The sequence below is a fragment of the Stegostoma tigrinum genome, chromosome 5, assembly GCF_030684315.1.
Source record: "Stegostoma tigrinum isolate sSteTig4 chromosome 5, sSteTig4.hap1, whole genome shotgun sequence".
Lineage (NCBI taxonomy): Eukaryota > Metazoa > Chordata > Chondrichthyes > Orectolobiformes > Stegostomatidae > Stegostoma > Stegostoma tigrinum.
The window spans coordinates 26505344-26529344 of NC_081358.1; the positions used below are offsets into that span (position 1 = coordinate 26505344).

Genomic DNA, 24001 nt, shown 5'->3' on the forward strand with positions numbered 1-24001 from the left:
CTCCTTGACCTGTCCGTCTTCCCTGGACTGACCTATCCCCTCCCTACCTCCCCACCTACACCCTCTCCACCTATCTTCTTTGCTCTCCATCTTCGGTCCGCCTCCCCCTCTCTCCCTATTTATTCCAGTTCCCTCCCCCCATCCCCCTCTCTGATGAAGGGTCTAGGCCCGAAACGTCAGCTTTTGTGCTCCTGGGATGCTGCTTGGCCTGCTGTGTTCATCCAGCCTCACATTTTATTATCTTGGAGTCTCCAGCATCTGCAGTTCCCATTATCTCTGTTTCTGTCTCTCTGTTTCCTTGTGTCATTTGACACCAACAGCCCATTTTTCTCAGAGATAATGGGAACTGCAGATGCTGGAGAATCCGAGATAACAAGTTGTGGAGCTGGATGAACACAGCAGGCCAAGCATATTTTATTCTAGACAACAAAGTGTGGAGCTGGATGAACACAGCAGGCCAAGCAGCACAAAAGCTGCCGTTTCGGGCCCAGACCCTGCATCAGAAACGGGGGATGGGGAGAGGGTTCTGAAATAAATAGGGAGAGAGGGGGAGGCGCATTGAAGCTGGAGAGGAGACAGACAAGTTAAAGGGGCGGGTGTTTTCTACCATTTGTTTTTAATGCACTGAATTATTCACCTCAAGTTCTACGCTGAGACTGTAACCTTTATTAAAAATGCATGTATTAACAAACTTCAGACATTCCAGTTTTTCCTTTCAATTTGATACTGTCCAAAACTTCCTTGGTTGACTATGGTCAGTTTAACCCCACCTAGAATCCTCCTTTTTTCTGGGTGATTAACATTTTTTTAAATGTTTGCCATTGTTCATTAGCCATCTTTTCTGTTAAGCGTCTTTCCTGGGTCATTACAGCCAACTCGGCCCTCATTCCCACGTAATTACTCTTTTTAAAAATTATCACAGTTCTTTCTGTCCCAAGTTTCTCAGTCTGAACTTGAAACTAAACCTAAGAACCTGAGAAAGTTTCTGCTTACAATTGATCAAGATGCTGGCTGAAAGGGTCCATTGCAGTTTGTGCGACATGTGGTCAATTGTCGCTCACTAAATGTCAGCCAAAGTAATTAAGAGTTAGATAGGCCTGCAGTGTAAAACCTGACTTCTTCATTCGCTATGTGTAAGTGAACAAGTCTTAATTTCAGTTTGAATTTTGTTTGAATTTTGTGAGAAAACAGAAGCTGGAAGATTGCCTAGTTTAAAACTGATGGAAGAGTCTACAGAGGTCCTCCACAGAATCTTGTGAAAAGAAACTAAAATCAGCTGAATTAGCTTGGAAATATTGGAAAAGTAACTAGAACCAGAAGCTGAAGCATCCACAGTCAAGACATGGTAAATGAAAGCTTTACATGTGAGAATAGCCAGAGCTAAGGTAAATTAAGGATAGTTTCCAATGGACTGTGGCATGCATTAATGTATGAGGATTCTTGGGGGAGTTTTAATAAATCTGAGTACATAACAACATATGTGGTTATAAACTATCACGGTGGTATACTTGTATTTGCTTTATTTAATTTTCTGTTTGCATTTGTGTTTTGATTTTTAAAAAATATAAAATTTGTGGCATGGTTTTTTTTTGGCTAAAATGCAGTTTGGATTTTTCTTCAAAAACTAATGGCCCCTAACTGGATTATAACACTTGCACTGGGGGAATAAAGTGTTGGAGGTGAAACACATTGCCACCATGATTGTGAGGTCTGAAATTGTATGTGTCTTCCCAACTTTGGCTAAAAAAATGTCAGTGACCTACAGAATTTCTGAGGCATCATTTATGAACACAGCCAATCCTTGGAAGAAGCCAGAGGTGAAGATTATCAAAGCCACAGTGACTTTGAGTACTTCAGAGCAAGGGGTGAGCAGTGCTGCACCGTGTTATGTACTTGTAATCCATGCAGCACTTGTTCTTGGTCATCTGAAGTTTGCTTTGACTTCATCCTCTGAACCAATGCTTTCTTCTCTGCCTTCCTCACAACTAGAACGTGATCATTCCTGCGTAACTTCCTGGTGTTACTGAGTCTGTAACACATGAATCAACCTCCCATTGCCAATGATCACTTTCCATGTGCTCAGGTGGCCTCCCAACTGTGTTTGAAACATAATCCCCTCGTCACAATGCCAGCAGGGTGACAACACCCTGTGCTACCTAAGTGCCTACATACCACTTTTGTTGAAATTTGTGCTGATGGTGATGGTATCTGTGTGCCAGTGGTGTAGTCACCTTTGAACCATGATCCATTTTGTGCACCTTCTTGATTGCAATGTCTGGCTCCTCACTCTGTGTCTGCCTCCGTATATCTGGTTTGCCTCAAATTCCATGCGTTGCCAGTGAAACTGCTCCAAAATCTGAATCTGTCACTCCCTATGTTCTGAATGAGATATTTAATGACGCAGTCATAATAATTAGAGGAGCAGGCAGTTTCAGAGCTGACCTCCCTATACCCAGGTGAAACCTGCCAGCACTGTGATTAGTGAAGGAGAACCAGGCACTACAGACCATGCTGGGAATTTTATGACACACCCACCTCTTTTCCCACCCCTGACAAGACCTATTTATTTACTGGATATGGGCATCACTGGCTAGCCTAGCATTTATTGATAAAACCCTTACTGCTGTGTATTCCACTCATCCACCCCAAACCTGTCAGGGATTGGGTGAGCCCAGTTCAAGTTGTTACATGGCCAATTAATAGCCACATAAGGCTCTTTCTTACCCAGTGACAATTTTGTGATTGCTGGCAGGAGATTAAGGATGGATGAGTAAAGCTTGGTAGCTAAGCCTGCTCGGCCCTTAAGATGCAAGAGTGGTGGGGCGGGCACCTCTATCACTGCCCTCTTTTCCTGAGCAGGGCCCAAACAACACCAGGTTCTTTCCCCTGCCTCCGAATACTCTTTTTGCATCCAAACTTCACAAGAAGACCCCCACCACACCCCACCCAGGTCAGGCCTGGCCTCTACTTCCAGCAGTCACCTCTACGGCAGACATGCAGCACTTATGCTCATGGAAAAATGTGCAGTACAAGCAGCGGTTGCTGTTCCTGGACTTGATGCTGGGACTAGAGAGCTGCCCCCAGTTATATTGACAGGTCTCTCTCCATAGAGGGCTTTTTCCCCAAGTGAGGGACGGATGTCCTAACTAAAGACAATTAGTCCTACGTGGAGTATTGAATAGCTACAGCATTGCCATCAGCAGGGTGCATTCTTTGACTTCTGGTTGATGAGGTGCTGTCACCATCTGAAGAATCCCACCTCTTTATTTCATCCAACTCATGCCCCTTTCACAGACAATTTACCACTTACATCACCTTACCACTTTGCAGAGATGCTGTGCTTCATACAATTCTGCAGTCTTTTACGAACAAGACACTGTATTCCTTTCTCACTGTTGTGTAGATTATAGTTGCCACTGTTTATTTATTGGAGCCTTAGTGGTGTGGATTATGTTTAGTGTAAACTATGAATGCCGTATTATTTAAAAACTTAAAAGCTTTACAGCACAGGGAAAAATACATTTCACCCATCATTATTTATCTGGCTTTAAAAGAGTTATCCAACCTAATCCCACTTCCTGTTCTTGTTCTATGTGCTATAGATTACTACCTTCAAGTGGTTATCCAAATTTTACTTAAAATGTGATCTGGATTTCTGCCTCTGCCTCTTTTCAGCCACTGAGCACTCAAATTCATCATCCTCTGATTGAAAGTCTCATGAAATTTTCTCTAACCCTTCCACCAACTGTTTTAAATCTGTGCCTCCTCAAAATCGATTTTGTCTGCTAACAGAAATAGGTCTTTCCAATCCGCTTGATCTAGACACAATATAATTTTATAAAGCTCAACTAAATCTCTCTTTAACCTTCTTTGTTTGAAGAAGACCCCAGCCTTTCTAATCTTTTCAAATTGCTAAAATTCCGTCTTGGCAGCAAGTCTGCCCTGTTTTTTGCCTTTGGTGAAATTGCATTCTTCATGTCATGCAGATATCATGTCATCAGAACTGTACTCAATACTGTAGCAACACCTCAATTAATGTTTTAAGTGGTTCAAAGTTGTTCCATTTTATATTCTAGGTTGCAGGCAATAAAGGAAAATTTCCTGCATGCTTCTCTGACCACATGTTCTACTTGCCTGGTTACACTCTGGAATTTGTGGACATGCAGCGTATTCCTTCATATTTCTCGGAGTCCCCCAGTTTATTGTGTATACCTTGTCTTGCTTGTCTTCTGCAAATGCATTACCTCAAACTTCTTCAGCTTTTCATTTTTCTGCCCACTTGATTAATTCATTTATATCTCCCTGATTTCTACTTCACTAGCAATCAACTCTCATTTTATCTGCAAAATTTTTAATCATTTAGGGAATGGATTCTCACCAGTGTGGTTGACGTTTAGTGCAAAATATAGTCTCATGACTGGATCCTGAATGGTGTCTGCTACATTTACTGAAGTTAGTCACTGGATCCTCACAGCTTCAGTTAATATTTACTGTGGTTTATTCATATGTGGCCTCCCCCTTTCTCGTTCGACATGACTTTACATTCAACAGCAAGTACAAGGCCCTCATGAATCTCCTTGCCCCAAAAAGTCTGCAGAAGGCTCAATATTAAGAGTGCTACCAACAGAGTCTCCAAATAAACACTGATAGTATAATATTGCTATTAAAGTTATGGGACAAAATTTGTTACGTCTTTAAGAATATGTATGGTATTTACCAGCATAATTTCTCAGCCAAATAGCCTCTCTGAACCTTTGTTACCTCATCTAATGTTGAAATCTACATTTGTGAAGTTGTAATCTTCAGACTCAGCTATTCCAGGCTGCCCTAGTCAGCCTCGCAGCCTGCATCATTAAAATCTGAAGCTTATCCAGAGTTCTGAGATAATGAGAACTTCAATGCTAGAGAATCCGAGATAACAAAGCGTAGAGCTGGATGAACACTGCAGGCCAAACAGCATCTTAGGACCACAAAAGCTGATGTTTCAGGACTGGACCCTTCATCTGAAAGGGCGAGGGGGAGAGGGCTCTGAAATAAATGGGGAGAGACGGGGAGGTGGATTGAAGATAGATAGAGGAGAAGATAGTTGGAGGGGTTGAAGTGGGAGAGAGATCCTCTGAGGTTTGTCCGGAGGGAGGAGGGTAATTTCTTGAGGTTAGGCATCCCTAGAAGAGGCTTCGCAGTGAGGTTAAAATTGTAACAGATCCATCTTCGATCCGCCTCCCCCACTCCCTATTTATTTCAGAAACCTCTCCCCCACCCCCTTTTCTGATGAAGGGTCTAGGCCCGAAACGTCAGCTTTCCTGCTCCTAAGATGCTGGTTGGCCAGCTGTGTTCATCCTGCTCTACACTTTGTCATCTCTTATCCAGAGTTCAACTGAGTATATCCGACTCAGCTCCAACTTCTACTTTTGAATCACCCCTATTCTCGCTGACCTGCCTTGGCAATGTCTTGAGTTTAGAACTGTCATCCTTTTGTTTCAGTTCCATCACTGACTTCATGCTCCCGTTCTACGAAATTTTCTCTGGCCCAGCTATCTGTTCTTTTCACTCTTACCTGCAGTGCATCTCCCCTTCCCATCACTCAGCCATTAGCAGCTGTATTGCCAGTTGTTTAGCTGTGTTCAATTATTTTGCAAAGAATGACAGCATAAGAACTAAGTTCATGAATAATTTATTGGAAACTGACTTCTTCTTTAAATGACTAATTCTGTGAAATTGATAAAGTTTACTTTATTAGAATGGCAGATTAAAAATGTTGAATTTGGAACATTTTGTATATGCCCTGGTGAGATTGCTGTTTTAAATTTTGATGGACTTCGAGATGTTTACAGAACGTCGTAAATGTCAGTCATTGGTGTAATTGGTTTTGATTTTCTTTTCATACAGATTTTCACTGTACAGTTGACTCTCGGAGATCAAAGCTGGGGAGCGGAAGGAAGTAGTATTAAAAAGGCTCAACATGCTGCTGCAGCCAAAGCACTGAGTGAGACTAATCTCCCGAAACCATGTCCACGGCCACCAAAAACTATTATGAATAATAATCCAGGTACTGGAGCATTTCATGCTAATTATTTGAATTTCATATTTGCAACAAGTAAAATGGCCATAGTCTTAGAGGACCATACTGCTGTTCTCTCATTAGACAGAGAGGACTGGTGGTGAGTTTAACCTAAGGGTCACCATGCTTCAGATGAGGGGCATAAGAACATAAGAAATAGGAGCAGGAGTAGGCCATCTGGCCGCTCGAGCCTGCCCTGCTATTCAATCAGATCATGGCTGAGCTTTTTGAGACTCCGTTCCACTTACCCGCCCGCACACCATGTCCCTTAATTCCTTTAGTGTTCAAAAATTTATCCAGCCTTGCCTAAGCACATTCAGTGAGGTAGCTTCAACCACTTCACTGGGCATGGAATTCGACAGATTCACAACCCTTTGGTTGAAGAAGTTCCTCCAGACCTCAGTCACACATCTGCTTCACTTTACATTGAGGCTATGCCCCCTCGTCCTAATTTCATCTGCTAGTGGAAACAATCTCCCTGCCTGCAACTTATTTATTCCCTTCGGAATCTGATATGTTTCTATAAGACCTCCCCTCATTCTGCTGAATTCCAATGAGTATAATGCCAGCCTACTTAGTGTCTCCTCATAAGCCAACCCTCTCAACTCTGGAATCAACCGAGTGAATCTCCTCTGCACCCCCTCCAGTGCTAGTATATCTCTTCTCAAGTAAGGAGACCAAAACTGCACACAGTACTCCAGGTGTGGCCTCACCAGGACCCCATACAGCTGCAGCACAGCCTCCCTGTTTTTAAACTCCATCCCTCTAGCAATGACAGACAAAATTCCATTTGCCTTTTTCTTTACCTGCTGTACCTGCAATCATATTTTTAGCGATTCATGCACAAGGGCACCCAAATCCCTCTGCACAGCAGCGTGCTGCACTTTTTTTACCATTTAAAACATAGTCCATTTTGCTGTTATTTCTACCAAAATGGATGACCTGTGTATGAGAAGGCAGAATCTTAATGCTAATCTGAGCTGGTATAGGAATTGAACCCACGTTTTCGATGTCATTCTGCATTGCAAACTAGCTAACCAATCACATATATTACCTAAAAGCTGGTGTGACAATTTAGATACTTTGTGTATAGAATTTATAGAATGCAAAGATTTTGATTTCATTTTGTTGTTCATTGCTTTTGCATTGATTACATAGAATGTGCAGATAGAAACATTTGTTCCATGTCAGGGTTTATGCTCCAAATGAGCATCTTTTCACCCCACTTTATTTAACCCTATCGGCTCAACCTTGCATCTCTTTCTCCCTCTTGCATTTTTCTAAATTTCCCCCTTAAATTAGTCCTGGTTAGCCTATCATTTCAATAAAGCATAATGGCAAGTATTTGTCATTTTTATAGTGACAGTCATATAGCAGTAGGACTTACGTTGTTTCTTGAGAAGGTATTTGTATAGCATTCAATTAGATTAGATTTCCTACAGTGTGGAAACAGGCCCTTCGGCCCAACAAGTCCACACTGCCCCTTGGAGCATCCCACCCAGACCCATCCCCCTATAACCCACACACAGCCCTGAACACTACGGGCAATGTTTTTTTTAGCATGGCTGATCCCCTAGCCTGCACATCTTTGGACTGTGGGAAGAAACCGGAGCACCCAGAGGAAACCCATGCAGACACAGGGAGAATGTACAAACTCCACACAGACAGTTGCCCAAGGCTGGAATCGAACCCGGGTCCCTGGCGCTGTGAGGCTGCAGTGCTAACCACTGAGCCACTGTGCTGCTGCAAACATTTTGGGCCGAAGGGCCTGTTTATTGTATACCAATAAACTTCCATACCAGACTGGTGAAGAATACAGCAGCAAGACCCCCAGTTGTGCTATTTCCATTAGTGATTTTAAGCCTTTCAATTTAACAGTGCAGATAAAGAAAATTAAGAAATTTGCCTTTAAATAGTGCTTTCATGACCAGTAGACACCTTTAAAAGCCAATTAGGTAGTTCAGAATATAGTCGCTGTAGTAATGTAAGAAATGCAGATGTAAGAAATCTTTCAGTAGTACCCCATGGTCTCATTATTCAAGCTTGTTACTTACAGATGTAACTGATAGACTGTTGAAATTTGTGGGATAATATGAGCATCGTGTTAAGTCTGGACAATTTGCCGTCTGTTCTGCAGCTTTGCCAATTGAATAGTGAACTAATTTTGAACAAATAATCACCAACTTTCATATTGGAAATAAGGAACATTTCTTTCCAGCTCTTCTTGCTCCCCTAATATCCTCTCCATCAAGAAGTGTGAAGGGCTCGTTTACTTGTTATTAAGTTGGAAACTATCTGATCACCCGACTCTGTATTCACCCCACATCCCACCCCAATCTCCATTCGCCATATTCTCTTGCCCAATCAAATCATCCCCATGATTTTGTCATTAACCAAGATCTTTCTCAGTTTTTTTCTCTCCCTATCCAATCTGAGATTATTTTACCTTTGAGACTAAGCTGCTACATTTTCACAAAGTTGTTAACTACTTCTTGTTTTGCATGTCAGCTGACATGAAAATAGTTCTACTTCTCAGATATTGTCCCTTTCCTTTTCAGATTTGCTGTTATCATCCCTTTCCCAACATATTCTGTGCTCTACCACTCCGTTCTTGTCACATCACCAACGTTCCTTTTATTTCTTTTTGTTCTTTCATTCCCAAATGTGTTGCTATCTCACATTTTGAAACATGGCAGAGACACTGTTTACAACCTCTGTTTGAATTCACTCATGGGACATGGGCATCACTGATTGGGCCAGCTTTTATTGCTCATCCCCAGTTGTCCTTGAGAGATTGTTGGTGAACTGTCATCTTGAACCACTAAAATCCATTTGGTGTAGCTGGACCTGCAGTTCTGTTAGGGAAGGAGTTGCAGGATTTTGACTCAATGATACTGAAGGAACTGCAATATATTTCCAAGTCAAGGTGGTGAGTGGCTTGGAAGGAAACTTAGAAGAGATGGTGTTCCCATATATCTGTTACCCTTATCCTAATTACTAAAATAAAATCTTACGAAAATAAAAGCAAAATTTGTGGATGCTGGAACAAATAAGAAAACGCTGGAGAATCAGTGGGCCCAGCAGCATTTGTGGACAGAGGAAACAGTTGAAGGGTCATAATGGAAACAGTATATCACTTTTATCTGCCATCATTGTTATGCAGAAGATGTTTCCACTAGTCGGAGAAACTAGGATCCAAGAACATAGGCTCAGAGTGAAGGGACTGCCCTTCAGAACTGAGATGAGGAAGAAATTCTTCAGTCAGAGGGCGGTGAATCTGTGGAATTCATTGCCACAGAAGGTTATGGAGGCCAATTCATTGAATGTCTTTAAGACAGAGATTGATAGGTTCTTGATAAGTAAGAGGATCAAGCGTTAGCGGGAGAAGGCAGGACAATGGGGTTGCGAAACATATCAGCCGTGATCGAATGGCAGAGCAGACTTGATGGGCAAATGGTTTAATTCTGCTCCTGAGTCTTATGGTCTGACTACCTTTAATGACTATTGTACGAGGACATCCAGATTATTTTGTCTATCTTGTCAATAGTATTAAGGATTTATTAGATTTGACCCAAATTTTGCAATTCATCCTCCAACAAATAATAATTGTTTTAGCTAGTTTAAGTCAGAAAGGCCGTGGAATCAAGAATCAACTTGTTACGAACCTCTTGCCCAGTGGCCTGTTTCTGAATTGGAAGTTTGAGTTTCGAAGTTCTGTACCAGACAGTTAAACACAAAAGAGCATGCCTGTCAGAGGTGCTGTGTTGTGTGCAAACTAGGCCTCTTTCAGGCAGATGTAAAAGATCCAATGGGGCTGTTTTTAAAAGAGCAGGGGAATTCTCCCTGAAGTCCTGACTAATATTTATCCTTCAATTACCATCTCTAAAACGTTATCAATTGCAAAAAGCTTATTGTGTGCACCTAAGCAGCCACATTTCCTGCTTCACAGCAGTGACTGTTCTTCGAAAATGTTAGAACACATTGTTAGGACACTCTTCAAATGTACTTTTTGGCTGTAAAGTACTCTGGAGTGTCGTAACATTGTGAACAATGCTATATAAATGCAAGTCTGCCTGTTTTTCAGTCATCAGATTTATAAAGAATATTTGAGTTGGTCTGGGTTTTCCAAGGAGTGCAATCATGCTCAAAATGCCACTGTGCTCTGTTTTCATACTGAGAAATTCCCATTCACATTTCTGGCAGGAGGTTCTAATCAGAACTGTTTAAAACTGACAGGTCTTTCTTTGTGCAGCCATGGAAAGACAAAGCACACCCCCTTTTCCACATAGCCAGTTACCATATTCTGTCATTTGACTGTCTAGCACCGTAGACAGCAACTTTGACAGCTGAATTAAATAGATATATGTGGACGGTTTCATGTGTAGAGGAATTGCCCAGAGCATTTCCAATTTCCCTTGTAGAATGCTATGTTCATGATTCTGCAGGACCCCAATGTGCAGCTCCCATCTACGCAGCAGAAATGATCATTTGACCATTGGAAAATCTGGGCTCCTTATAGGTAGAGGGAGGTTTTACTGACTCTGTGATGCTGTGTTAAGGACACTTTTTTTTTGTTAGAACTGCACAGAGCAAACCACATCTCACTCCGCCCAGTATCTTAATAATCCTTACTTCGACCCCCAACATGTTGGATATTTGCAACATAATATATGAAGATAGAAGTCTGTGGATCGGAATTGAAGGATCATCATAAACGATAAAGATTGATCAAAATACATGTAGCTGTACAAGGAAAAGAACATTAATTTGGTTAACCTTTCATATCTGCCAGTAATACTGATGAATTATTAAGTGACTGTAGTATTTGTCCCAGAGTGAATATTAAACAAAAAAACACAGGTTTATGTGTCAATGATTTTAACAAAGAGTGTGAATAAAAATGCGCAGCATGGTGGCTTAGTGGTTAGCACTGCTGCCTCACAGCACCAGGGACCCATGTTCAATTCCAGTCTTGGGTGACTGTCTATGTGGAGTTTGTATATTCTCCCCATATGTGCGTGGGGTTCCACCGCATGCTCCAGTTTCCTCCCATAGTCCAAAGATGTGCTGGATCAATGACTGGCCATGCTAAATTGCCCATAGTGTCCAGAGACATGTAGGTTAGGTGAGTTAGTAAGGGGAGCGGCTCTGAATGGGATGCTCACAGGAGGATCAGTGGGGTCATGACAGGCCGAATGGCCTGCTTCCACACTATAAGAATTCTGTGAAAAAGGTTCAATTGTTTAATCATGTTTTTTTGAGGTTATTGAATACATTTTTTCGGTGTTTCAGGTAGTATAACACCAACTGTAGAGCTGAATGGTCTTGCGATGAAGAGAGGAGAACCTGCTATCTATAGACCACTGGAGCCAAAGCCAATGCCTAACTACAGAGCCAACTATAACTTTAAGGGCATGTACAATCAAAGGTTAGTCTTGCAAGCCTTTTATTCATTACAAAGTTAATTGCTAATTAATGTGCTTATTTATTTTTAAATCAGATTTTTCTTATCTCTCATGAGAATATAAATGATGAAACTTATACATGATTTAGACATTATTACGAAAAGGTTTCCTTCAAGAGCTATAATAAATATTTTGCCCAAATTGTGCTGCTTAACCACAGGAGGAAATCATTTTTTTTCTTTGAGGCTTGTGTCTGTGTGTGTAAATGGAGTTCTCCATAGTTTTATTTTTTTATTTGCAACTTTTATGACTTGGATCTCACATTTTTACAAAAGGCAATTGGAAATATCTGATTATAGATTCCTTTTATGTTCAAAAATACATTTTTGAAGAAGTATTTTATGAGATGTTGTAGTTTCTAGATTGACTAAAAACCTATGAAACCTTAGTTCCTTTATTTGTATCTTGTTATTTAAACAAAATTTGAGAGTTCTTGACGGTTACATGTAAGAAAGAAAGCATAACATTTTCTGACACCTCTGTCTGTTTAAATACATTGTCTCAGCCAGTCATATAATTTTCATGTTTCTGTGTCTGTTTATAGTATTTTCCAGTTTTTATTTCATTGGTTCTATGATCATATTCACATCTTGCATGTGCTGTCACATGGTTGAGAATTTTTATATTGTTGTCATTTCCCTTTGGCTATAGGGTTTAGTTCATAGGCTCTAATTAATAATTTGATTCAAATCACATCAAATCTGTATTAACTCCAAAATCTAAATGAAAGCTTTCCTTATAATGAAATTCACACCATCGCACTGTTGTTTCCCCATGACGCTTGCAAACTGTAAATTCTGCTATGCATTCCAGGAACAGTCGAGGAAAAAGTGAATCATTATGTTGAACTAGCTTATTAGGGTAAGCTTCTTCAGCATGTCCCTATTCTACCAGGTTGAATGAAATATAGCCCAGCTAGTCTCCCTTTTCCCCACTTCCGAGTCTTGTATTATTGGATCTTTTTTACCATGGTTAATGAACAACTTGAACTCATCATTGTGCAGCCTGGGTAAGTGGATTATGTTTTGGGCTACATCCTAGGAAATCAAACATTAGCCAGGTGACAACTATTTGATAAATTAACCTCAGATCTACTGACACTATTTTGGTGTCTTTGATCCTTTAAGGTCAAATATGTGTTTCTGAAAGTTGTAGTATAAGATCTTATTACATTGCTAATAAATTCTAATCTCAACAGTGGAGTAGTGTATGCCGTTCTGGGTGCTACACTTTAGAAAGGGTGTGCATGTAACAGAAAGTACAAAAGAGACTTACAATAATGTTTCTAGACATGAGAAACTCTTGTTGCAAGGATACATTCTTGAAGTTGGGACTGATTACCTTGGGGAGAAGAAAGCCAACGAGAAATTTGACAGAAGAATCTAGGGTGGAGTAGTTCAGGAGTATCAGCTCCACAGTTTTAAAGTGTTTTTCAAAAAAACAAATATGACGTGAGAAAATATGTTGTTATGAGTGGTTCGGATTTGTAATGCACTTCTGAAAATGTGGTGGAGGCAGGTTCAGTTGAGAAAGTTGAGACGGCACTGGTTGATTATTTAAATAGAAACAATGCATAAGGTTATGGGGGAAAAAACAGGAGATTGACACTAAGTCCAAATGCTCAAAGAACCTCTGATCACTCACATTGGCAGGATATGATCAGTGATATTTCACAAGGATCTGTGTTAGGGCTTCAATTATTTTTACCCCACTTGGAGTACTCTGAGCAGTTCTGGGCAATACATCTTAGGATTCCACTGGTTGGGGATTGTAGAACTGGGGGACGTAAGTTGAGAATTAGAGCCAGATTGTTAGGAGAGATGTTTGGAAGCACTTCTACACACAAAGATAGATGTTTGGAACTTCCTTCCACAAGCGGATGCTAATCAGTTGTTAATTTTAAATCTGAGATGCATGCATTTTTGTTTAGTGAAGGTATTAAGGGATATTGGCCAAAGACAGGTACACAGCGCTAGGCCATAGATCAGCCGTTGATTGGTGGAACAGGAGTGAGAGGTTATTTCTAACTGGTGCAGACACATTGAACCAAATGGCCTGTCTCTGCATCATAACAATTCTTTGATTCTGTAGTTCTGAGATGCTTGATTAAGCTATTAGATCTCTTTTAGTAAAGTAAATTTTCTAGATGTTGTGCCAAACAGATTGCATTTGACTACTTACTACTTTAACAAACTGCAAAAACCCAGCAAAATTCTTTAGGTTATGCTGAGTATTTTGAAGACTGAAAGAGTTCTGAAAGGTGGACTACATTTGGATGGATTTTGAATTTCATTCTATGAAGCATTATATAAAGGTTGTAACAGTGATATGTATCAGTTCAAGCACTGCACATTAGCAGCCCTGTTGCTCATTGGAATACAAGTTTGTAGCAAGATTTAAGAACTCAGAGCACTGAATAGCTAGGAATCCAAATACAGCTTCATGTTCCTCTTTTGTTGCAATATTTTTGGACTGAAATATTTAGCTTTGTGCTGTCCCAGGTAACACCCTGGACTAAGCCTTGAAGACAATTTAGCTGTCAACAGCAGTTGAGCAAAAATGTAATTGTAAATAATATAAAACCTGACTATGTGAAAGAAAGGTGTGAATTTTTAATGCTTTGCTGCAAAAGTGAAACTTTATCGGGGTAAATGTTAGCTCCATGACTATGAAACAGAAATTGCTGGAGAAACTCAACAGGTGTGGCAGCATATGTAGAGAGAGAACATTTTGAAACATTCCAGCATGTGCAGTATTTTGCTTTAATCTCCACTACTACTCCTGCAGGCCTGCAAAGCAGTGTTCCAGTAATAAGGATATTCACAATTAATAGTATAGTACAGACTTTCAGTTTGAATACAGATAATAAATCATTGCCTAAAGCTCATCACTTCAAATGAGTTCTGGAATTTTTGAATAGCTCCAGCTACATTTATAATGGCTGCTGCAATGATTGGATTTAAATCTTTAATGATCACCTAAACGTTTGTTGAGGAATTTAAGATTAACCAAAGGGGATTAGCTACTGGACGATGTTAGATATAGGCATAATGTTTGCTGAATGACATTGTAGTTTGCTGCCATCTTAATGAGAGCTGAGTATCGTTTGAAAGCTGATGAATACATGTTGAAGAGGACAGGCCCAGTCAATACAATGCTATCTATCAAGTTCATTGACCAAATTTGAACATTGCATTCACAATTTTTGACTGCAGATGCTATGAGTAACATCTTCATCAGACGGACTAGCCAATCCGACCCGAGTTAGTGAACACAAAATTGTTACAACATTGATGGAGGCCACGAGGTCCTTGGTGTCTGTGCCAGCTCTCCGAACAACCATTTCAATTTGTGCCATTCTCCTGCCTTCTCCCCATAACTGCATGATTTTCTTTTCAAATAACAGTCTTATTCAGCCTTCATCCATCCCAGACCTTAACTGCTTCCTGTATGTGAGTCTTCTATCTCAATATTTTTAGTTCTTTTCCTAATTACTTTGAATCTGTACTGTCTTGTTCTCAATCCGTCCGTGAGTAGTAACAGTTTCTCACTCTATCAAGTTTATTCTCTTCACGTTTTGAATTCTTGAATCTAATCTCCTGTCAGCCTGCCATTCTCCAAGGAAAAGAATCTTAACTTCTCAAATCTCTCTTCTTAGCTGAACTTCCTTATCTCTGGAACTAGTCTCATGGATCTTTTCTGCAGTCTGTCCAATGCCTTCACATCCTTCCTAAGTGTCACGCTCAGAACTGAATACAATACTTCAGCTGAATCTGCGCTAATAAATTTGCTCAAGTTAAAGAAAACCTCCTTGCCCTTGTACTCTAAAACTCTATAAATAAAACATTGGATGCTGCATGCTTTGTTAATTGTGCGCTCAAGAACATGCATAACCAGATCCTTGTGCTTCTGTATCCTCTTCAGAAACTATTCTCTTCATTTCATTTTGTCCCTCCTTGTTTTTCTTTCCAAAGTGGATCACCTTACTTTTTCCACATTGAACTTCATCTGCCCACTCCAATAACTTGTCTATGTCCTTTTGAACTTCTACACTATTCTCCTCACAGTTTTACAATGCTTCCAAGTTTCTGCTCATCTGCAAATTTGTCAACTGTGCCCTGTCATCAAGGTCTAGATCATTTCCATGCGTGGTTTTCTAGATTCTGAGAGAAACCAATCCTCAAACCTGTCTTCCACCTGCCCTCCCATTCCCAAAGTCCATTTTTACTTTCAATGTCCCTTTTTACTTCCAGGAACTTGAGTTGCTCCTTTCACTCCAGATTTCACTCCCACCTTGCGTCTTGGCGTGCCACTCAGCACATTTAACAGCCTGGCTCCTATCTGGCTCCAGACTTTGCCTCAGCCATGCTGAGTATCCTGCTGTCTCTTGCCTTTAGTCTGTCTTTTTCTCCTTCTTTGCTTTTTTTGTTATTTGTTAGCTGTGAGAATTGTTGACTAAGCCAGAATTTACTGTCTCTCCTTAATTTCCCTTGAATAGGTTGTTTCTTGAACCACTGAATTCTGTATGGAATAGGTACTTCTAGGCAGCGACTTCCATGATTTTGACTCAGCAACAGTAAAGAAACAGTGATACAGCTTCAACTCAGGAAGGCAAATGGCTTTGACAGGAACTTAGAGATTGTGGTTTTCCCATGTATCTGTAGCCATTATACTTCTAGATGGTAGAGTTGCACATTTAGAAGAGTCTGAGGGAGGAGCCTTGACGAGTAACTGCAGTGCAACTTGTAGACAGTCTACACTATACATTAATGGTGTGTGGTGTGAATGAGGAAGGTGGTGGGCAAGCATAAGAGATAACAAGGTGTAGGGCTGGATGAACACAGCAGGCCAAGCGGCATCAGAGGAGCAGAAAAACTGACATTTCAGGCCTAGACCCATCTTCAGGCCGCTTTGTCCTAAATGAGGTCAGAAATCACACAACACCAGGTTACAGTCCAATGGGTGTATTTGAAAACTCAAGATTTCAGAGCCTCGCGAATCAGGTGTTAGTGATGTGGTATAAGAGACAGAATTTATGAATAAAATATCAAAGGGTGCCTTTGATCCTCTGACCCTTTGATTGTTTACTCATGAATTCTGTATCTGATACCACCTCATTAACACCCAAAGAAAGAGTGAGGCTCTGAAATCTTGTATTTTCAAATAAACCTGTTGGACTATAACCTGGTGCTGTGTGATTTCTGATCTTGTCCACCCCAGTCCAACATCAGCACCTGCACATGTTGTCCTAAATGATGTTGAGTTTTTAAAGTCTTTTTGGAGCTGCACTCATTAACACTAGTGGAGAGTACTCCTTCACACATCTGAACAGGCACTGGGGAGTCAGGAGGTGAGGTACTTGCCATAGGATTCCCAGTCTCTGGGCTGTTCCTGTGGTCACAGTATTTAAATAGACAGTTCACATCTGGTCAATGGTAACCGCCAGGGGATTGATAGTTGTGGATTCAACAATGGTAGTACAGCTTGAACTTCAAGGGAAAATGGTTAGATTCTCCATTGTTTGGGATAGTCATTGCCTGAAACTTGTGTGGCATGAATGTTACTTACCACTGATCAGCCCAAATCTGAACATTATCCAGGTCTTGCTGCATATGAACATGATCAGCTTCATTGTCTGAGGAGTCACACGTGGTGCAATTACACATTACTACTTCTGATCTCACAATAAAAGGAACATCATTGATAAAATAGCTGAAGATGATTGGTCCTAGGACACCATTCTGAAGAGCTCCTACAGTAATATTTTGGAACTGAGATAATAGATTCCCAGCAATCACAACCACCTTCCTTTGGGCTAGGTCTGACTCGAATCAGTGTAGAGTTCACTCATTGATTCCAGTTTTGCTAAGGTTCCTTGATATCATATTGTGCCATATGCTGACTCGATGTCGAGGGCAGTCAGTCTGTCCTCACCTCTGGGGTTTAGCTGTGTTGACAATGGTTGGACTTAAGGCCAGTAATGATTTCAGGAGCTGAGTTGTCCTGGCGGAACTAAAACCAAGCAGGTTATTACTGAGCAAGTCCGGCTTGATCGCACTCTCAATGACCCTTTCCATCACTTTTCTAATGCGTGAGAGTAGAGGAGCCTCTGATGAAGGGTCTAGGCCCTAAATGTCAGCTTTTGTGCTCCTGAAATGCTGCTTGGCCTGCTGTGTTCATCCAACTTTACACTTTGTGGTCTTCATCCAGTATGATGCTGCTTGGCCTGCTGTCTTCATCCAGCTCTACACCTTGTTATCTTGGATTCTCCAGCATCTGCAGTTCCCATTATCTCTGATACAAATGGTACAACTAGTTCTGCTACTTCATTTGGTACTTACATTGATGATCTTCTCCACTAGATGGAGTCTGGTCAAACTAAAACTACTGTAGGTGAGGGTGATTTTTAAAAACCATTTGTTTCCTGCATTTTCATTGATTATTGCATTATTATATTTTATTTTAAAGCTTATTTTGTTTATGAATATGGGTATTTGAGTATACACAGCATTTCAACTCATGTTTTAAAGTTTTTTCCACTTGAGAAAGTTCCAAAAACATTCCAGATATACAGCATTTCTTTCAATTATGTGGGGTTTATTTTACTTTGCAAACTATATTAGCTAAGAATGCGTGGGCCTACACATGTCCAATATTGCTTTTCAAAATGGACATTGTTTCTGGGCAAGAAATGTTGTGGGAGTCTAAATTCAATTTTGGTATTCTTTTCTTTGGGATCTTATGATTCACTTAAAGTCATTTCACTTAAGATTGTGAGTTTCAGGAATATAACCACAACTTTGTGAGGACTTACTGTGCAGTCTGTATTGGCAAGTGCTACTATTGCAGCTGAGGTTATCATTGATGCTTCCATGAAGTTTAAAATGTTCAAAAAACACTTAGCTGAAATGGGATTGGGTCAGTGGCATTTTGATTGACATTTAGACATAGAACATAGAACATAGAACAGTACAGCACAGAACAGGCCCTTCAGCCCACAATGTTGTGCCGACCATTGATCCTCATGGATGCACCCTCAAATTTCTGTGACCATATGCATGTCCAGCAGTCTCTTAAATGACCCCAATGACCTTGCTTCCACAACTGCTGCTGGCAACGCATTCCATGCTCTCACAACTCTCTGCGTAAAGAACCTGCCTCTGACATCCCCTCTATACTTTCCACCAACCAGCTTAAAACTATGACCCCTCGTGCTAGCCATTTCTGCCCTGGGAAATAGTCTCTGGCTATCGACTCTATCTATGCCTCTCATTATCTTGTATACCTCAATTAGGTCCCCTCTCCTCCTCCTTTTCTCCAATGAAAAGAGACCGAGCTCAGTCAACCTCTCTTCATAAGATAAGCCCTCCAGTCCAGGCAGCATCCTGGTAAACCTCCTCTGAACCCTCTCCAAAGCATCCACATCTTTCCTATAATAGGGCGCCCAGAACTGGACGCAGTATTCCAAGTGCGGTCTAACCAAAGTTTTATAGAGCTGCAACAAGATCTCACGACTCTTAAACTCAATCCCCCTGTTAATGAAAGCCAAAACACCATATGCTTTCTTAACAACCCTGTCCACTTGGGTGGCCATTTTAAGGGATCTATGTATCTGCACACCAAGATCCCTCTGTTCCTCCACGCTGCCAAGAATCCTATCCTTAATCCTGTACTCAGCTTTCAAATTCGACCTTCCAAAATGCATCACCTCGCATTTATCCAGGTTGAACTCCATCTGCCACCTCTCAGCCCATCTCTGCATCCTGTCAATGTCCCGCTGCAGCCTACAACAGCCCTCTACACTGTCAACGACACCTCCGACCTTTGTGTCGTCTGCAAACTTGCTGACCCATCCTTCAATTCCCTCGTCCAAGTCATTAATAAAAATTACAAACAGTAGAGGCCCAAGGACAGAGCCCTGTGGAACCCCACTCACCACTGAGTGGCTATGAGAGGAGTTTTTGATGTGGGTTGTGAATGGGAACCTATCATCAAAACTGAACACTACAGTCGGGGTGGAGTGGAGATTTAAATGCTCTGAATGGTTTTTATGTATGGGAGCTATTCCCCCTCTGTTAAGTGTATACGTGAGCATGCTGGATTGGATTGTTAGAAGTATTTTTCCTTTCATTTCTGTATGGCTCTTGAGGGTTGCTAATAGTGAATACAGTGTTAGTGGCTATTGGGTTATGAATTAACATGGATGTTCCTTGAGTGTGGGTTTAAAAGGTGGTACACTGAGGTCCCAGAGGACTGAGGTAGGGCTTCTAATTGCTGTGGGCCACATCTGTCCCATGGCCACTGAAATCAGAGTCTGTGTGCATAATTTTATTGCGTTTCTGTCATGCAGAGCATGCATGAGGTGTCCTGATCCCTCTAAACTGAGGCCAGTTTGTCACGTCAGGAGATTTCCTGACTTGTGCTACTTGCCTCAGTGGTTAGCAGCTGGCCCCACGTATTGGCAAAAATTTAGGATCTTAGAGTGTTTTTTGAATTTCAAGACACTATATTTTTTACAAGTTGTGGATATGGTAACTAGTTCTAATTCAGTTACAATGGATAGAGTGGTCTTGGGAAGAAAATCAAAGAAAAGGAAAGAAAATCAAATAACAAGAGAGACTTTTTTAAATGTCAGTGGCCACAACATTGAAGAGTTCATCATTACTAGCCAGAAGTCTTACTGATTAAAGTCATATTTATGTCTTGAAGTTAAGGTACAAAACATTTTATGCCTGAATTATTTCAAAACAATTTGATTAATATGTTGATGGTAGTATTTTAACACCAAATATGGCATCAAAACACAGAGATGTTTATGTTTGTTGGCCATTTTCTGGTACATGTAAAAGCATTATTTTCAATAAGCAGTCTGCTTGCTCTTCTAGGGTCAGAGTGTACTTTTGATGAAGACTTGTGTAAAAATTGGCAATTGAACATGGAAGGGGATCAAGTCAATCAAATTGACTAGAAAATGCTGGTTTCCTTGAGGTTAATTAATCTTGAATTGTTGTTCTATGCAAGATATTTGAATCAGTAAGCTGGATATGGAACTGACCTTGAGTATTTTACTTTCAATTGTAATATTTTGAATTTGTGCAGATTTGTATGTTAACTTATTCCATTTTCCCTAGTCCTAATTGGATATTTTTCTCCAGCTGTACCAATTTTCTTCTACACTACCATTGCATGATACAACCCTTCTGCGCATTCTTTAGCGCTATGAGGTATTTATTTAAATATTTTACTTGGAATAATAGTAAGAAATAATATGCCTGTTCTTCTGACAGGTTGTTACAAAATATTGTATAGTGTTTACAGATCATAAGCAGACCATTCAGCCAAGTGCTTTCATCTCAGTTTCTTTGCTCATAGGAACATCTTACCACATGCTTATCTAGCTTCCCTTGAATGCTTCTGTGCTGTCTTGCACCCATCTTCATCAACCCCATCAAGATATTGTCGCATTCCTTTCTCCCAATCACTTATCTAGCTTGCCCTTCAATACTTGTTTGACATTCACTTCAACTCCCTTTGTGGGTGTGTTCTACTTTCAAATCACTTACTGGGTAAAGATGTTCCTCCTGAATTTCCTAGTGGATTTATTAATGACGATCTTACACTTAGCCGAAATGTCATCTCTACCCTTATCCTGTCAAACACTTTCATAACCTTAAAGACCTCTGTCTGGTCACTCCTCAATCTTTTCCAGACCCCAACCTGTTTAATCTATCTTGGTGCTTATAATCTCTCACTTTGGTGGCAGTCTCATAAATACATTTTGCATTTTCTCTGGAGCCTCTATATATATAAATTTTCACAGACTGTTTGCAAAATCCGAATTGTTTAGTTGCACTCCATTAGTTTAATATAACTTATCTGTTTCTCAGTTGTTGCAAAGTCTTCTCTCTCTGAGTCAAACGAGTGGAAGTAGTCAAACTCTAGTCTGTGCTGAGTTAGTTTATCTCAGTCAGAATGCCTGTGAAACAATACTACAGAGTTTAATATGACTGAGTTGGCAGGGCAGAGGGTGGGGTGAAAAAAGTTAGCTAAGATTGCAACATGTATTGACAATCCAGTGTTACTGGCTGGAGAACGTGTATGTAAGAATACTTCACTAAGTAAAAGGTTAGGCACTGCGTCAACATATTATGATTTAATTCCCACACCAAACAAACATTTCAGCAGCCTATCAATAGGTCATTTGAACTACTAGCCAGTGTCTTGGAAAAAAAATTAGATGGTGGAGAAATCAAGAAATATTATTGTTCCTGATTTTTCTTAAGTACCATTTGATGTTTAGGATCTATATGTTAGTGTTAGCAGTACTGCTGCCAATGTTGTTAGTTAGGAGATTTTCATAAATGTGCATTATATACCCAAGATATTTTTAGTTTATGTTCCTGAATTACAATATGTTACCTCACTGGCCCAGATATTTTATGTCAGAGAAGCGTGAATGCTTCACACCCATTACAATTGCTCCTGAGAACTGAATGAGCAATGAGGTTTTGCCTGAAGTTCCATGACATCCATACATCTGACCAAAATAGTAAAGATTCCAACGATGTCACAAGCGCACTTACTATTTTTGGTGACAGTCATTTAATTAGCCACCTTTGTCATAATCTTAAGAAATATAACTATACTTTAAGCAATTAAGAAATTGGTAAAGAGTAACTATTGGTTTATCAAATTCATGGGACCATGCATGGGATTATACCAGCCTTGGAATGACTGGCAAGAGGCATAGTGCTAATAAAATGTCTTGCAGCCATGTTGGGATAACTGCTGGCAATGTTTCCCAAAAGCAGAAATGACAGCTGCTTGGCTGCTCACTGACTGAAGTTAGATGACCATTTTAAACAATTAAAAGCTCAATTTAGGGATATTTTACCAGGCTGCCATGTGAGGCGGTAATTTGCTTCATGATGATGTTTGAGGTTCCATGGCCTAAGGAAGCAGCTGTCAATGCAAGCGTCAGTCCTCATTATACCTATGGATGGGTTTTCCATGGAGCCTGCTTATTTAAGGCCCTGTGGAAAAAAGACTGTGCTTTCCTTGTGAACAAGGTTAAAAATCATACAACATCAGGTTATAGTGCAGCAGGTTTATTTGAAAACGCAGGCTTTTAGAATCTTGATCCTCCTTCAGGTGTTAGTGAGAGAGGTGGTGTCAGACACAGAATTTATAAGCAAAAGATCAAATGGTCGTAGAACTGATGTAAATGTGTTGAGCAAACCTGAGATGGCTGTTAAAATCTTTAATCAGTTAGGAAGGAGATATTGGTTTCGATTGATTAATATGCAAATCACAGAATTTTTTTCCAAGTCACTGTCCCAAGATAACTAAAGGTTTTATCGATATACCAGAGGTGACATCCCAGGACAGACAATGCATTTTAGATGTGAGGCCTTGAATAGAATCTGTCTGTGTTTTAACTTCAAGTCAGGCTGCTTTTATTTCCAAAGTAGGAATTTATAAAATGCCACATTGACTGTCTACAAATTGTATGCTTTTTGAACAAGCTGCCAGGGAATGCGTGAACTCCAGACTCATCAGCCGCACTCACAAGGTAGGGCAAAATGTCACCCAGCACAATGCAACACCATTCATGCTCTCAAGACCAATTGCATCGTTGTCATCAAACTGACAGATAAAGGAGGAGCCATAGTCATACAGAATAGAACAGACTACTACAAGGAAGCACACAGGCAACTGTACAACCAGGAACACTACGGACAGCTACCTGCTGATCCAACCAAAAAACGCACCGGTCAACTCAACGGACTGATCAAGACTTTTGATCCAGTCCTTCAAAGTACCCTACGCACTCTCATTCTGCATACTTCTCAGGTAAGGAACTTTTACTGCCTTCTGAACATACACAACACGAACTCACCTGAACGTCTCATCATACCAGGCAATGAGACTTTGCGTGAGAACCTCTCTGACTATGTTGTAGGCATCTCGAAACCCATCGTACAGGAAGTCCTAAGCTTCTGTCACAGCACTAAAGATTTCTTACAGAAACTCAGCACCCGTGAACCAATTGAACCAGGAGCATTCCTCACCACGATGAATTTGGGTTCATGTCACTTTACAGGTAACCCCACCACACTATACGTTCTCCCACATGCACACAATCTCTCACACATACATACATACATACATACACTCACACAGACTCTGTCTCATTTTCTTTCTTGCTTTCTCTTGTTCTTTCTCTCTCTCCCCCCCTCTTTCTCCCTCTCTCTTTTTTATTCTTGCTCTCTGTCTCTCTCTCTTTTTCTGCTCTTTCTCTCTCTGTCTGTCTCTTCCCTCCACCCCCACCCTGTCTCTGTCTCACACACACTCTCTATCTCTCTGTCGCATGCGCACACACACAGCAGAGTCTGCAGAAGGATATGATGTGGCAAGCTAGTCGGCAAGAAGTTTGCAGATGGAATATAATGTGTGAGTATTTTGGCAGGACAAA

General features: G+C 40.6%; 1 protein-coding gene across 10 annotated transcripts in view; it reads left to right on the plus strand.

The window, feature by feature from the left end:
• stau2 (staufen double-stranded RNA binding protein 2) overlaps nucleotides 1-24001 on the plus strand; it is a 320197-nt gene that overhangs the window by 53455 nt on the left and 242741 nt on the right. For all 10 annotated transcript variants that reach the window (XR_007247362.2, XR_007247363.2, XM_059645862.1 and 7 more), the window contains 2 exons: nucleotides 5890-6049; nucleotides 11354-11489. Coding sequence is in view for 8 of the 10 variants with exons in the window: in XM_059645862.1 (XP_059501845.1) it covers nucleotides 5890-6049; nucleotides 11354-11489 (296 nt within the window). In the remaining 2 variants the exon portion in view is untranslated. The remainder of the gene's footprint in view (nucleotides 1-5889; nucleotides 6050-11353; nucleotides 11490-24001) is intronic.